The sequence below is a fragment of the Prosopis cineraria genome, unplaced genomic scaffold (assembly GCF_029017545.1).
Source record: "Prosopis cineraria cultivar Desert tree isolate PC_DT_omini unplaced genomic scaffold, ASM2901754v1 PC14, whole genome shotgun sequence".
NCBI classification, from domain to species: domain Eukaryota; kingdom Viridiplantae; phylum Streptophyta; class Magnoliopsida; order Fabales; family Fabaceae; genus Prosopis; species Prosopis cineraria.
This window is the reverse complement of record NW_026555345.1, coordinates 11272291-11286853: the sequence shown is the minus strand read 5'-3', so window position 1 is coordinate 11286853 and position 14563 is coordinate 11272291. Positions and strand designations below refer to the sequence as shown.

The 14563-nt window shown below is 30.5% G+C and overlaps 1 protein-coding gene across 5 annotated transcripts; it reads right to left on the bottom strand.

Annotated features, from left to right (window-relative positions):
* Window positions 1-498: 498 nt before the first annotated feature.
* LOC129292018 (pentatricopeptide repeat-containing protein At5g04780, mitochondrial) lies at window positions 499-4440 on the bottom strand. 5 transcript variants are annotated; one of them, XM_054929510.1, is made up of 3 exons: window positions 4320-4440; window positions 1742-3406; window positions 499-626 (listed from the first exon to the last, which is right to left on the bottom strand). In XM_054929510.1, exons 2-3 carry the CDS (start codon window positions 3207-3209, stop codon window positions 589-591), a joined length of 1506 nt encoding a protein of 501 aa, XP_054785485.1. In that variant the 5' UTR covers window positions 3210-3406; window positions 4320-4440; the 3' UTR covers window positions 499-588. The 5 variants fall into 5 exon arrangements, 4 of the variants coding, with proteins under 4 accessions (XP_054785485.1, XP_054785484.1, XP_054785483.1 ...); XR_008588842.1 differs by having other exon boundaries at window positions 500-626; window positions 1257-3406; XM_054929509.1 differs by having other exon boundaries at window positions 518-644.
* Window positions 4441-14563: the final 10123 nt, after the last annotated feature.

Sequence of the window (14563 nt, the reverse complement as noted above, 5' to 3'; positions counted from 1 at the left end):
TTGTTGAAACTTGTCACACATTTCTTGGGGTGTGACTGAACAAGACCCATTATCTTTTTGAGAAACAGAGGTTTCTTGCTCATTTTTGAACTCTGCTGGCCTCGCTGCGGAGATGACAGAACCAAACCCACCTTCTTCAATATTCTTGGCCTCGTCCTGTTGTCCAATTGACTGGCACTCAACCTGCCGCGATAGGAAGAGCTCTTGTCCTCATGCAAGACTTTTGGCATCTTTCAGGGTGATGGGTTTGAAAGGCCCTACCCCTTCTGCTATTTCTTCTTGAAGGCCAGCCAAATACATATCAATCAAATTGCCTTCAGAAAACATATAGTTGCTGGTGATGGTGTCGAAGGCAAAATTGTAATGGACAGCACAGCCTTGCTACTTGACCAACTCCAGAATTCTTGGTGGCGAAACATCCTCTCCATCTTCTCCAACTAACCATATGTATTGCGTTAATTGTCTTAACAACTGGAAGAGTGCTTCTTGAATATCATCCGCCACTAGCCCCATTGGTGTCAAATACTTGCTTAAGTGTACTTTCTAATACTTGCCCCCTTTGATCAGTACGCCTTGAGATGCACCTATTCAAGTACCACCCATAACAGCAGCTGGTGTGGCAAGACCTAGAGCACAAGGGCAAGCTATGACCATGTCAGATATATCAAAATGTAAAGCAAGCTCAAAACTGTCCATGGAAGATGGCATACAAGACTTTGCGTAAGCATGAAACTTCCCAGCCAAAAACCATGCAAGAAAAGTTGAAAATGGAGATTATAATGACCTCAACAAGAAATCCTCCAAGGGAAGTCATCATCAAATATATAAAGAGATGTCATGACCATGACAGATATGCCAAACTGTAAAGCAAGCTCAAAACTGTCCATTGAAGATGGTATAACGTGCAATGAATGCATTATTAATCTTCATAGCCCAACTCTCATATTTGTATACTGTAACTGAAGGAGAAATCTGAATATGTTTCCTTACAATTACATAATCACACTCATGAAAAATTTAAGAGTATAAAATATTTAAATTTGAAATGTTTGTGACCATAGACTATTAACGTCGAAATTATGGAAGGCACACAATGACCAATAACTTTGGCCCAAACATTGGAATTTAGATCCCCTACTTGCATTCCGCTGATCTCTCTACATTTTACATCACAGAGAACTTATATCTCAAATATATCCCTGTAGTGTACAGCCAATTGATTGATGGTTAAGGAAGTTTAAATCATATCACTAAACCTTTCAATAGTGATGGCTTGAATAAGGTTGAAGGGAATAGCCAGGTCAGAGGAGATATAGAAAGGAAAATACATCAGATGTTCACCAAAAATCACCACAAGAACAGATGCCATCCTTCAAGTGGTGAAAACGATTTATATCCCGGATAATGATTTCCCGGTTTGCAAACTTTGATGCTAGTTTCATAAAAGTATGGCAATCACCACATATTCTAAGGTTTTTCATAATCCTTATGGGTACATCACAAGGTAAACACATCAATCCAAGGGTAAGAGCAAGCTTCTCACTGTGGTGCCTCAAAAGCACCTGCTTTGTGCCTTCCTCCAGATCATGAAGGTCATAATTAGTTTCAACTTTGTAACCAACCTCCTTTAACTCCTCTATCAAATTATCCAAATATTCATAAATCCTATCTATTTTTGGATGGTTTCTATCACCAGCTGTAAAAGAATGAACCTCATTCTTAATTTCAATCCAACTCTTACCTCTCTCTTTCTTCAAATCACTCTCTCTGAGAAGCTTCCTTGCTCTCGCAACTTCCTCCCACTGTTTATTTGCTGCATATATGTTTGATAGCAAGATGTGGTTCCCAGCATTGTTAGGTTCCATTTCAAATAGGTGCTTGGCTGCAACCTCAGCAAGCTCAATATTGCCACATTTCCTACAAGAGGCCAAAAGTGATCCCCACATAGAAGTAGTTGCATTAAATGGCATTCTCTCCATCAACTCATAAGCCTCATGAACTAGTCCAGCCCGACTGAGAATGTCAACCATGCATGAATAGTGAATGACATTGGGTGAACGATTGTGCTGTCTTACCATAAGGTTAAGATACTTCTGTCCTTCTTCATGCAAACCCATATGACTACAGGAATTTAATACGGATAAGTATGTTACATCATCAGGGCAGAAGCCTATCTGCTGCAATTTCTCAAACAAGATCATGGCCTCTAGTGCACAAGCATGTCTGGCAAACCCTGATATCATTGCATTCCATAATACAATGCTTCTCTTCTCCACACACTGAAACACAAGGTATGCTTCTTTTATGCAGCCACATTTGGCATACATATCTATAAGGGAGCCAACAACATACAAGTTTGAATCAAATCCTGATTTACATGACATAGCATGCACCTGCTTACCTTCGATCAAAGTTGACAGACCTGCACAAGCACTAATAGCAGATGAAACCATAAACTGATCTGGCTCCAAACCCATTAATTGAGAACTATGAAACAGTAGCAAGGCCTCCTCATAGAGCCCATTTAGTACATATCCTGCCACCATAGAACTCCATGTTACAGGACTTCTTTTTGGCATGCTCTGAAATACCTGATTCGCATCTTTTATTGAAGAGCACTTAGCATAAACATCAATTAAAGCAGTTCCAACAAAAACATTTGAATCTATAGAAGCTTTAATGGCAAAAGCATGCAACTGCATGCACTCAACTATAGCACATGTTGTGGAACAAGCACACAGTACACTAGAAATGCTAAACTCATTACGTGAGGTTCCATTTCTTTGCATTTTAATGAAAAGTGTGAGAGCTTCCTGCTCCTCCCCATTTTGGGTAAGAGATCCAATCATTGTATTCCATGAAACTAAGCTTTTCTCTGGCATTTCATTGAACTTTCTGAAAGCATTGTCCACTAAACCACATTTAGAGTACATATTAATGAGCATATTTGATGTTAATATGTCAATTTCAAAGCCAATACGGATAGTCTGAGCATGGCATGAGCTCCCTTCCATCAATGACTGTGTTTTAGCACATAACTGTATAAGATAATGCAAAGTTGAAATACGAGCAACATCTGCATCCACATGAACTTCTTCTTTCACCTTTAAGATCTCGGGCTTGGCCTCAGGGATAACTGATAATTGTCTGGAATGTAATCTGAATCCAAAACTGTCACAGAATCTCTTAAACCTTCCAAAGGATTTCATGTCATTGCATTGATGGTAAAGCAAACCAATATGGTATCAGTTTCCTAACTGATTTAGAAACAACTTGGTTCATTAGCATTGACATCCAATTCCACATGCATATTTTTGTAGCTTGGAGGAGTTGGAGATGATGCATTTAAGCTGAAGCAAGCTAGTCTTCTCCAATTACACAAGTCTTGATTAGTGACTCAGCCAAACTTCAGATTGTAAAATAAATCTAGTTAAAGGTAAGCATATATGATATATCAAAACGATGTATATCTTACACATGTTCAGGTGATTTGCAAGGGAACAAACAAATATTAAAAATCAGCACATCATAAATAAAGAAACAAATTATTTGGGAAAAAATTAACAATAAAAGTACAATAACAAATAACAGAATGAAGCCTATGGCAAAATAAAAAAAAATAAAAAATAATGATGGAGATAAAGGTCATAAAATCTGATCCCTAAAGGTCAATCAATGTTTCCTGTAAATCACAAAGACTTCCAAAAACTGCGAAAGCAATCAATAATTTTTAGGGCAGACGGTGCTCATCGCTTTTTCTGCTAATGCCATATTCATTTCCTTGTAATTGAAAATAGGGAAAAGAAAATTAAAGAATTCAAACTAACATTACCAATGCCTCTCTAGTTGTATAAACTGAAATAGTATAATTTAAAGTAATTCAAGGACCTAATAGAACAGCATAAAAAATAAGGGGGAAAAGGGCTAGTGCTTCTCGATTCTTATGAGCATTATAGTTCTGAATTCTGGTGTGACTCACAAGAAATGCCCAAACCTCAAATTCCGTTTTTTTTTTTTTTCCCTTTCCAAGTTAGGCTCTTCCTTACGTTCGGAAGTCCCCACAAATACTTCAGGTAAAAAGTCATTCTGCATAAACTAAAACTGTTTGCAGAAGCTACAGCTGACTGAACCCTGAAGTATTATCCGTTTAAAATAATAATATTAATATGAACGCAATGTGACATTAACTACAGATCATCCGATACTAAAAAGAGACATTTATCTTCAAATGACAAAAGTAAGAGAAATACTTGTCAAAGTTCACAGCATTAAGTCCATCAATAAGCAATCAAACGAATATGAAGCGATGTCGCATGTACCTCCACCGTCAAAAGAAGATAGAGTTTGATTAGTTTGCCATATGCAGAGTGTTTCACTTTCAGCGAACACCAGAATAGTCCGAACCGGAGACTGCAATTTTGGGATGGTGCAAAAGCGACGGCAATGGGAGATTGTCATGATCCAAATCACCATTTTATCCAATAATTAATGAATGATTAGGTTTCTCAAAACAAAAACAGTTGCTAAATTTATGGAAAATTTGATTTATATTATAACTGAGACAGTTTCTCATGCGTTGTGCTGGTTAAAATTAAAAAATCTAAAATAAATATTATTAATATTATTAATATTAACATATTTGACAGCTAATTAATTTTTCTAAATTCATGAGTATCCTTTTACTATTAGTTGTTTTAATAATTATTTCTTTTTAATTATAAATAAAATTTTAGTTCTCTTTTAACATTTCAATAATTCTAAGTTTTATATTGTTATTTTAATAAAGTTATAAATAAAATGCATGTTTCCCTTACTTAGAACATCTAATTAATCAATCCTAAAAATTTGTAAAGGCCGTATTTAAAATTTAAAATTAAAATATAGGCAGAAAAGAGTTAAATATATTATATTAATATCAATAAATTATTAATATATATTTTTAAAATTTAAAATTAATTGAGTTGGTTTTAAAATTGAGGCAAAACCTAACAAAAATTGAAAATGCAGGAGGAAGGTGGAGAAATTGAATGTTAGAAAAGAAGAATAGAAAGTGAGTTAGTTTTAATAAACATGGTGAAAGGAAATCTTCAAACTCATTGACCACAGATGAGAGATGAAGATTTTGACAATTGAATGAAGAGCAATCTAAAATTAAAATTCGAAAATGATGAATTTAAATAAAACCTTAAATCACTTCTCTATTTCTTTGGTTCATCTTTATCAATGTTGAGAGACATGAAGAATATTGGGAACGAAATCTCTCTCTGTATTGTGGGACTCAAGAACATGGAAGCTATAAATATTTATGCTCCCACGATACATGAGGATGTTCATCAACCAATTAGAGTCAATTTTTTTTTTTGGCCAATCAGGTTGAATATACAAGATTTGTGTACATAAGTTGATTGATTGATTGATTTCTCTTGATTCTTCAATCTGAGTTTTCATGTGGAAGCATATCAACCACATGTTCAAGTGAAAGTTGTGCAAGTAAAATTAAAGAGGCAATTAATATTGACAAGTAAAAGTACAACACATAAACCTTACCATTGGATACAGATGTGGCTTCAAATCAAATTTTGTGATGATTTTAACAGGTCCTACTTTCTTTATGCACCTGTACAATGTATAAAAGACTCTCTTAATTGGCTAATGCAAAATTATTGTGTATATAGCTAATAATTATTGAAAAATTGCCATAGCAACTTCCTAAAATCTTCTAGCCAAGCAGAAGCTTTAGTTGTAGAAGAAGACAATTGGAAAATTGTTATAGCAACTTCTTGCAAGATATCTTCATGTTTAAGTTTGAGATAACATGTGCTGAACATCAATGGAAGAAAACACAAATCAAGTCAAATGTGCGCATACCCATAAATCAATCAGTAGTTGGAGTATGTATCAAAATGTCTCGTTCAGGTTGCCTTATTCTGGAGATCTTCCAAGAGATTCCAAAATAGTTCAGTAGTAAACTTACAAATCCTTTGACTCTTCCTTTAGGGTAAGGTGGTCCTAAATTCCCATTGAAATAGAACAGTGTCTTTCGCATCTCACGGGGCCTGAGAACAAATCATAACATGTCTGCACTATTAGTCATGAACTGGAAATTTTGTAGAGACAACAAATTTGAGGTAATGATTAGTTCCTTAAAAAAAAAAAATTTGCAGATAGATACATATTGGCAAAAATAGACAACAACTGAAAAAATATATATCCAGACTCAAGTGAGTGGCATCATCAGTAGGAGTTATGATATACGAATCAAGAACTTGAACAAAGAAAAAAAAAAAAATCTACTTCTTCACCATTCAAAGTTCTATGAGGACTGGCTAAGATACTCTCATAAAGTGCATTATGTGGATAATCAACATCAGATTCAGATGATATATTTGCAAAACATTATAATCATAAAATCACTAACTAAAATGCTTTCAACACATGATCTAGAGTTATGAATTATCTAGCACCATACAATTGATATCTCCATATTGAAGCATTAGAATAGTCATAAATCCTATTTACACATTCGAACTTAAATGGTGTCCCAATAAATAAATAAAGATTATAAAACCATCTTGGTCTTGGGATGTAAAAAAGACCCAAAATCCATTAATTGAAAAAAAAAAATCCATTACCAAAACTACAACTTGGGACTGGAACAATATAAGTTTTAAAACTTGCTTCACCCAAAATCCCCGTTCATCTCCTTCTTCATGTTGCCTTCAAATTCTACACGAACACAATCACGAAATTTGAAAAATAAGAAACTCAACCATTATTCAAGAGAAAATGTACTTTGTAAAACCCTAATTTTAAATATAGTTAATTAATATTTGATTGATATATATAAATTAAAACTAAAACTTTAATCTTGAAGTGAGAGAGAGCCACAAAACTTTTCTTTCCATTTCATGAATATTATGAAATATAAGAAGAAAAAGTCCCATAAAATATTACATACACATTCACTAAATTTCATAAAAATTTTACCGCTACTTTCATCAAATAAGTGAACTTTTGATGTAACTATCCTTGTATGATATATACATGATCCAACAAATTTGGAATCCAAGCATGACTTGTATTACCCCTGACAAGCTATGTTATTGACGATGTAATGGATAATTGACATCTGGACACGTTACGACAAAAAAAACAAAGTGAGAATTGTAAAATTTCTTAGTAAGATATATTAAGTTTGAGCTAATAATGACCTAGCCGCCTCGTGTGCGAAAGGCAATTTTCTCACTATTATCTATACTGAAATTCACATAAAAATATACAAGTAGTTATAATAGGCATTTATAAAAAATTAATAAAAGATCTTACAATATTTTGGTAAATCAAACTATCTTTCCTTGATATATCATATGTGATTATGTAGTTGCATTTTTTTTTTTTTGGTTTCTAACATGTTTTTCTCTCAATTTCTATCATCTCTTTTTGTCCATTCTCATACATTTTCTCTACATTATATCTCTTAGTAGAATCTCTCTTGCCATCTTCTTCTTGTGCTCTCTCTCCTTCTCCATCGTCTAATCTCTCTCTCACATTCTTTCTCTCCACCTCTCTCTCTTGCCTCCCATTCCTTTTTATTTGTTTGCTTACACTGCAAGAGTGAGGGGTCTATATAATGTTGTTGGCTTAAGAAAGGGGTTAAGAATTCTTAAGGGATAAGTCATCATAGGTGGCATTCTTATTAAAATTCATTTAATTGGATTTGGCTCCTCCCAAAAAAAACTACTATTATGTCACATGTGTCAAATAATGTCTTTCTCTTGAAGAAAAGCTCCTCTTTATGACTATTTATACAAATTTATTTATAGCTATTATTATTATTGTTATTAATTGAAACTTACTTATTACTCTTGATTACTAAGAACTGCATAAAACATATTTTAGAATTATTAATTTTATTGAAATATTCTATTATCCAATCCTCTTTAAATAAATATATCCATTTAACTTCAAACAAGGCATAAAAGATGCATAATATTATCACAAAATTTATAAGTATATGAGAGATGCATAATTTAAAATAATAAGTTAATTACTAAAAATTTAAATTTTAAACTTATAATTTATTTATACAATTATATGTATTATTTTGATTATTTTAAATATTTCTTTATGTTACATACTTTAACCCGTATCCCAATATTTACTTGCAAGACTGACCAATATGGTAATTTAATTTAGACGTACTTAAATCAAATTCATGGGAACAATTGGCGCGAATGGTCTCTGGACTGAAAGAAAACAAAATGTGGTAGTTGCATCGGGAAGAAGAGTTGACAAATGCCACAAACGGGGAGGGCTGCATGTGGTTAATGCTTTGGAAAACGGACAAAATATAATGATAATGGAAGATTATAACTAAATGAGCATAATAAATTAAATCTGCCAATGACAGTGGGATATTATCATATAACCAAGTCCATTGCCCAATTAGATTTTTTTTTTTTTGCCCAAAAATGATGCTTCTACGAGATTTGCAGCGATATATCGATATTATATCATAGATATTCATAACTTATACTCCTTTCATTAAAAAAATATAAAGCATTTTTAATTGAATCTCACCTCTCAATAAAGTAATTACCTACTTTTCAACTAACTCTATCTTTTAATATTTATCTCTATTAAATACTTTATAATAAATATAAAGTCATTATCAATAGAGGCACTTTTAAAAAAAATAATAATTATACATTGAAAGACTAAAAATATTTGATATTTTTTAACATCCAATTTCTTATTCACAACAGAGGGAGGGAGTATATCAATGGACATTTTTTAAGGGAGGGAGTATATCTTGTTATGAAAATAAAGGAAATATAAGAGATTAAGATGAGAGAAATGAACAAGACAAGAAAGAATTAGAGGGGGAAATAAGGAGTGATTCTCATTTACAACAAGCTTACAGTTACTTGGTTATAGGTCACAAATCCTTAAATTCTATTATAAGAGTTACATACAAAGAATTAATATACATAAATGTAGAATATATAACATATCTATTAATCATGAAAAACTCCCAAGAGGCTATTCATGTGGTAAGTTATCTATCTTTAATTAGAGAATGCCAATGGACAACTTGGAAGGTTATAGGCATCCGCAATTATATTACAATATTTATAACACTCCCCCTTAAATATCTATAAACAAATATGGTACCTCATTAAAACCTTGCTAGGAAAATACAATGGGACAAAAACATAGTGAAGGAAAAAGAGTACACAATACATAATAAAGCCGCCTCGTTAAAAATCTTACTAAGAAAACTCAATGTGATAAAATCTTGATTAAGAAAAAAAGAGTGCATCATGTACTTTGCTCCCCTAATAATGATATCAATTTTAATCTCCTTAGTAATAATGTCACTTGTTGTTATTGTATCTCAATAGATAATACTAATTTCTCAAATGTGAACATGATGCATGTTCATCATACATATTCTTCTAATATATCTTCTAGCTATGTTGAATTATCAATATACACTTTATTTATCTTATTTATTGTGGAAATCATGAAAGAAAAGTTATTCTAAGAATAATCTTGGTATATCTTGTATCTATATATTCAATTTGTTTATTGAACAAAATGATTTTATGTAATGGTTTCATAGAACTTTGCAAAACCTTCATTTCAATATCCATTCATATACCTCCATGAAGTTAATTTTGCTTACAAAATTATAAGAAATGCGACATTAGCACAGTATGTAAATATTATTGTAGAATATATGATATTTATAGACCATTAAATTTAGTATATTTTATAGACAAAATTATTATAAAAATATCATGACTTTAAAATCATTGAGATATTTAATAATTCAATTTGTAAAATCATACATATTTTTTTCATGTATATCCACTGAGTTAATTATATAGACTCGGATTATTTAAATTCACATAACAAATAATTGTTTTGGTCATGCTTTTAGCATTTTTATTTTTTATCCTTCAATTATTTTGATGTAAATTTTACTATTCAGTGAATCATATGTATAAGCTATAATATATAATAAACACATCATATTTCAATTTCATATATTGCCAAACTAATGATATATACAAATATCCACCACAAGATAACATTCCTAGTCATGATCATTATTACACCATTGTGAAAGTCCTTATTTTCACATAATTGTTCAAATATCTCATAATAATTTTATATTTTAGGTGTCTAGACTGCAGGTCTTTGACTTTTTATATATTTAAAATAAATATAATTTTACTTAGATGGTGTCATTTTCCTTTTCTTTTTCGTTGGCCAATCATCTTTCTATCTACTTTCTATACTATATTTGTGTATAACATCCTCATTTGATCACATAATATTATCATTGAAATTATTGTCAACAACTTTATGTTTTTGTTTTATTTTTCTAATTGTGACATAACTTTTTTGAAATCTCTTCATTACTTTCAAGTATCTAAACCTCTTCTAAAAGTTTTATAATCAGTTATGTCTTGACCCTCTTTTAGTGTGTTTGCCTCCTTAATATGATCATATCAATTATTTGCTCCTTTTTTAAGACATTTGTATTTGGAACCAATTAACTTTTCATGCTTCATGCATATCTCATTTTCTTTTATAATCATTGGAGCATTTCAATAGGAATATGAAATTTAACAATTCTCATTTTAGTTAGTAATTGCATCTTGCAGATATATTGCAATATTGCATGAATGCATTTTGATGAATTTATGGTTCATATTGCTATTTGAGAGGATTTAAATAAGATAATGATAATGCATTCCATATTTTTTCTTCTCTAGCTAGTCATTTCTCCTCTTCAAGTAGGGAAAACTTAATCACTTGAAGATCAACTCATCATATAAAATAATCTCCTAATTCCATTGCTTTCCTTTAAAAAAATTCTTTTGTTTCATTTAGAAACAAATAAGAAGGAGTATTTCGCCCAACATTTATTCTCAACTTTCTCCAAATATCCATCTAGTGTGGTGGAATGATAATAAGAATAATTATTGCACATTCAAATTGAAAAAAATATCTAGTTCTTGACCAAAAACCAAATTTAGTGGGAGAATTTTGTTGGCTTAAAATGTATAAGTTGCAATATGTAAGATCAAATATGCCAACACTAAAATAGAAATTTGTTCTCATAAGTGTCAATCTAACTTTTTATGGAGACTTTAATAAATAACTTTGCTAGACCATTGCATAAAATAGGCTTTTCAACTGTTGTTCTCACAAGTATATTATTACAAAGTCTAAGATATAAATTCATTAGAATTTTCAATATTAAATGTTTGAATCACATGCTCTGGAAATTGTGCATTCACTATAATGCTTTATTCAAACAATCTTGCAAAGTTCAGGTTGCAAGTTAGAAATAATCATACATGTAATTATTTTATAGATGCATTGATCAAATTTATTAAATATTTGTATGATTCATATGCTATTTGCATGGGCCCATATATATCAATTTTATATATTTCTAGAAATGTGAATATTCATTTCAAATTATAACTAGTTATTTCTCATAATCAACCCTTTCAGAATAAGCAGCACGTGTTAATGATCTAACTACATAATATATATATATATATATATATATTTGCTACTAGTGAAGAATTTGCTAGTTCTTCAATGGATATCAATATATATTCTCAATAATTCTTTATACCATATAAATGGTCCAAAACAATCAAACAAGTTATGCCAATAATATATTTGTCGAGATCAATAAACTTCTAGTTTATTGTAACATTTTTAACCAACAGTAAAATTTTTAATTTTTCATGATTTGTGATTGATTTACAATCTTGATATGATGTCATTTAGGAATATATATTGTGCTTGGGGAGGAAATATATAAATATACAAGTGAAACTTGTAACACCCTCAAATTTACAAACTGATTTTTCGCAAATTATTAAAACTTTTATCATGGTAGAAAATTTTCTTACCATGATACATCTAAGACATAACACAAGTCTTAAAATATCCACAAAAAGGCAATTAAAACCATGAGGAATATACATAATCCTCATGGCATGATATTCAAATCAGATCATAAATCAAGAGGGACAGACATAATCCTTTTGGTCATATAAATACTTATAATAAAAAGGATTAGAGTTTACATGCTTCACAAAGAAGATATGTCCTAAGTTGGCACAAGATACATTGTATAATCTAAAATAAGAGGCAACGTAAAAGATGGTGTCTCATACACCATAGTTACACCTTTGGTGCTTTCTCGGCCGGACTCGCTCTTGTAAAAATATTAACTGCGAGGAATGAGACTTAAAAGTCTCAGTAACCAAAAATTAATATGTAATTATGCATGCGGATGTAACTAATCATGCGATTGCTAAGTATTTAATTTGCATGACTGCACCTTATATCCTCCTTTCGCCATGCTCGAATGCCAAATCACCCGACCAAAGGTGAGTTGGACCAAGCGACACGCCATTCATTGGGTCCAATGAGAGCTTACCACGTGGTAATAATTAACCGAACAGAAATTTCCATTAACACCATTTATTAAAATACCCTGACAAGTCATGCATCATTCAAATATCCAAACAGGAATATATCCGAACAATAATATCTCATCATGATAAATAAAAATAAATTTTTGACCCACTTGGCAATAATTTCAAACAAGTATATATATACAGTATTTATTTTCATTAATTCATAATTTTTTCAAATAATAAAACAACACATAACCATTCACCAACACACCCATCACAACACATTAATAATGGTTACCTTGTGTCTTGAATAACAAGTTTCCCTTCACAACTCCTTTTTCACCACTATCTTTGTCAATATAATCTACATAATTATTTCACAATACTATATATTAATTTTACATTAAAATTAATAAATAACTCTAGTTTAAAGAGTTAAAAAGTTTTAGATTTATAATCCATATTAACACTAATTTAAGATTTATGCCTCATTTAACTTTTCAAATTCTTTTCTAAAATTCTCGTACCCTAATAAACTATTTTTAAGCCTCAAATCAATTCTATTATCACAATTTCATCCTTCTATATTCTAAAAATTCATCCAAAATTAAATTAAAAATTTTAGAATTATCTTGAAGCCTCAAATCACCTTTCTATATCCTCAAAAATACCTATTCATATTTAAATAAATATTTAATAATTAGAGATTCATCCTTACATCTCAGATTCTACATAAATTCAACCATATAGATCTAAAGTTTAACTCAAAAATTCTTAAACATGAGTTTCAACCTCAAAAAAATATTCTATAATATTTATTATATCTCTAAGAGCTTTAACCTATATTTTTAATCCATCATATCATCAGATTAACTATCCTATAGAAAAATTCTAATCAGAATATTTACTCTATCCTACAAAATAATCATATCACTAGAAAGCTAATATTATTTAGAAAATAACTATAAAATTAATTTTATAATTAAATAAATTTTTAAATGCTAATCTAAATAGGAAAGTTAGAACATACCTGAAGAAAAAGAAAATAATCCCCCCTTGCGAGAAAACGTCGAGCAACGTGAGAGGAAGAGAGAAAAATAATATAAAAATGGGATTGTGGATCCCAAAATTATATTATTAAAAAAACTATAGGTCTGAATTTAATTATTCAAACTTTTGAGTTATTACTTGCAATTTTCTCTAAATTACATCTTGGGCCCTTAACTGCAATTTTCACAAATTGTAAAATTTTTTATTTTGCTTTGGCCACTCCTCACGCATGTGCCTCCTCCTTTTATATGTGAGGAGGCGCCTCCCCTTCCCACATCTAAACGATGTGGGACTTCCACAGTACCTCTTTTTTTTTTTTACTTTCTTCTTTTTTTTTACTCACACATACACATATTTTTTTTATTATTCTAAATCTTAAAATTATATCTTAATAAAATATTTTTTATATAATTTTTAAACCTAAGTTTTAAATTCATAATTAAATTTCTAACGATATTATTATTTCTAAATAATCTCGAATAATATAAATTTCTATTATTATTATCATTTTTTTAATAAAAATTTAAATTTCACAACAATGTTTTTTTTATCTAAAAAAATCAGGATGTTACAAAACTTCATCCAACTTTAACATGCACTTGTATTCCAATAATCTCCCCCTCAAGTTTGAGTTACGCAAATATAACCATTTTATTTTTGTCTTTCTCAATTTCAAAGACAAATAATAGCGTGTGTGTGTGTGTTAGCCAAATAATATGTCATTCACTTGGAGGTCTCAGTGCTTTTCAATTCATCGATGATCATGAATTTCAATCAACTAAACTATCATCCTTAGATTTTTGGTGAAACAAAGGTTTAATATAGATATATGAACTCATATTTTTATTGTTAATAATTTTTCCCATAGAAAAATATATTCATTTGTTCTTTAAGAACTACCATGTATTGATTGCTAACATACATACATATACACATAAGTACATATTCTTATTACTCACCAATAACCTATTCAATTTAATTTACTTTTATGTATATTCAAAGTATGAATATGTTTCAAAGCATTAATATGGAATATTTCAATTCTTTCATCACGT

What these genes read in the sequence shown, in the direction of transcription:
- LOC129292018 (XM_054929508.1), bottom strand. Translation starts at nt 3,209, where the DNA reads ATGAAATCCTTTGGAAGGTTTAAGAGATTCTGTGACAGTTTTGGATTC.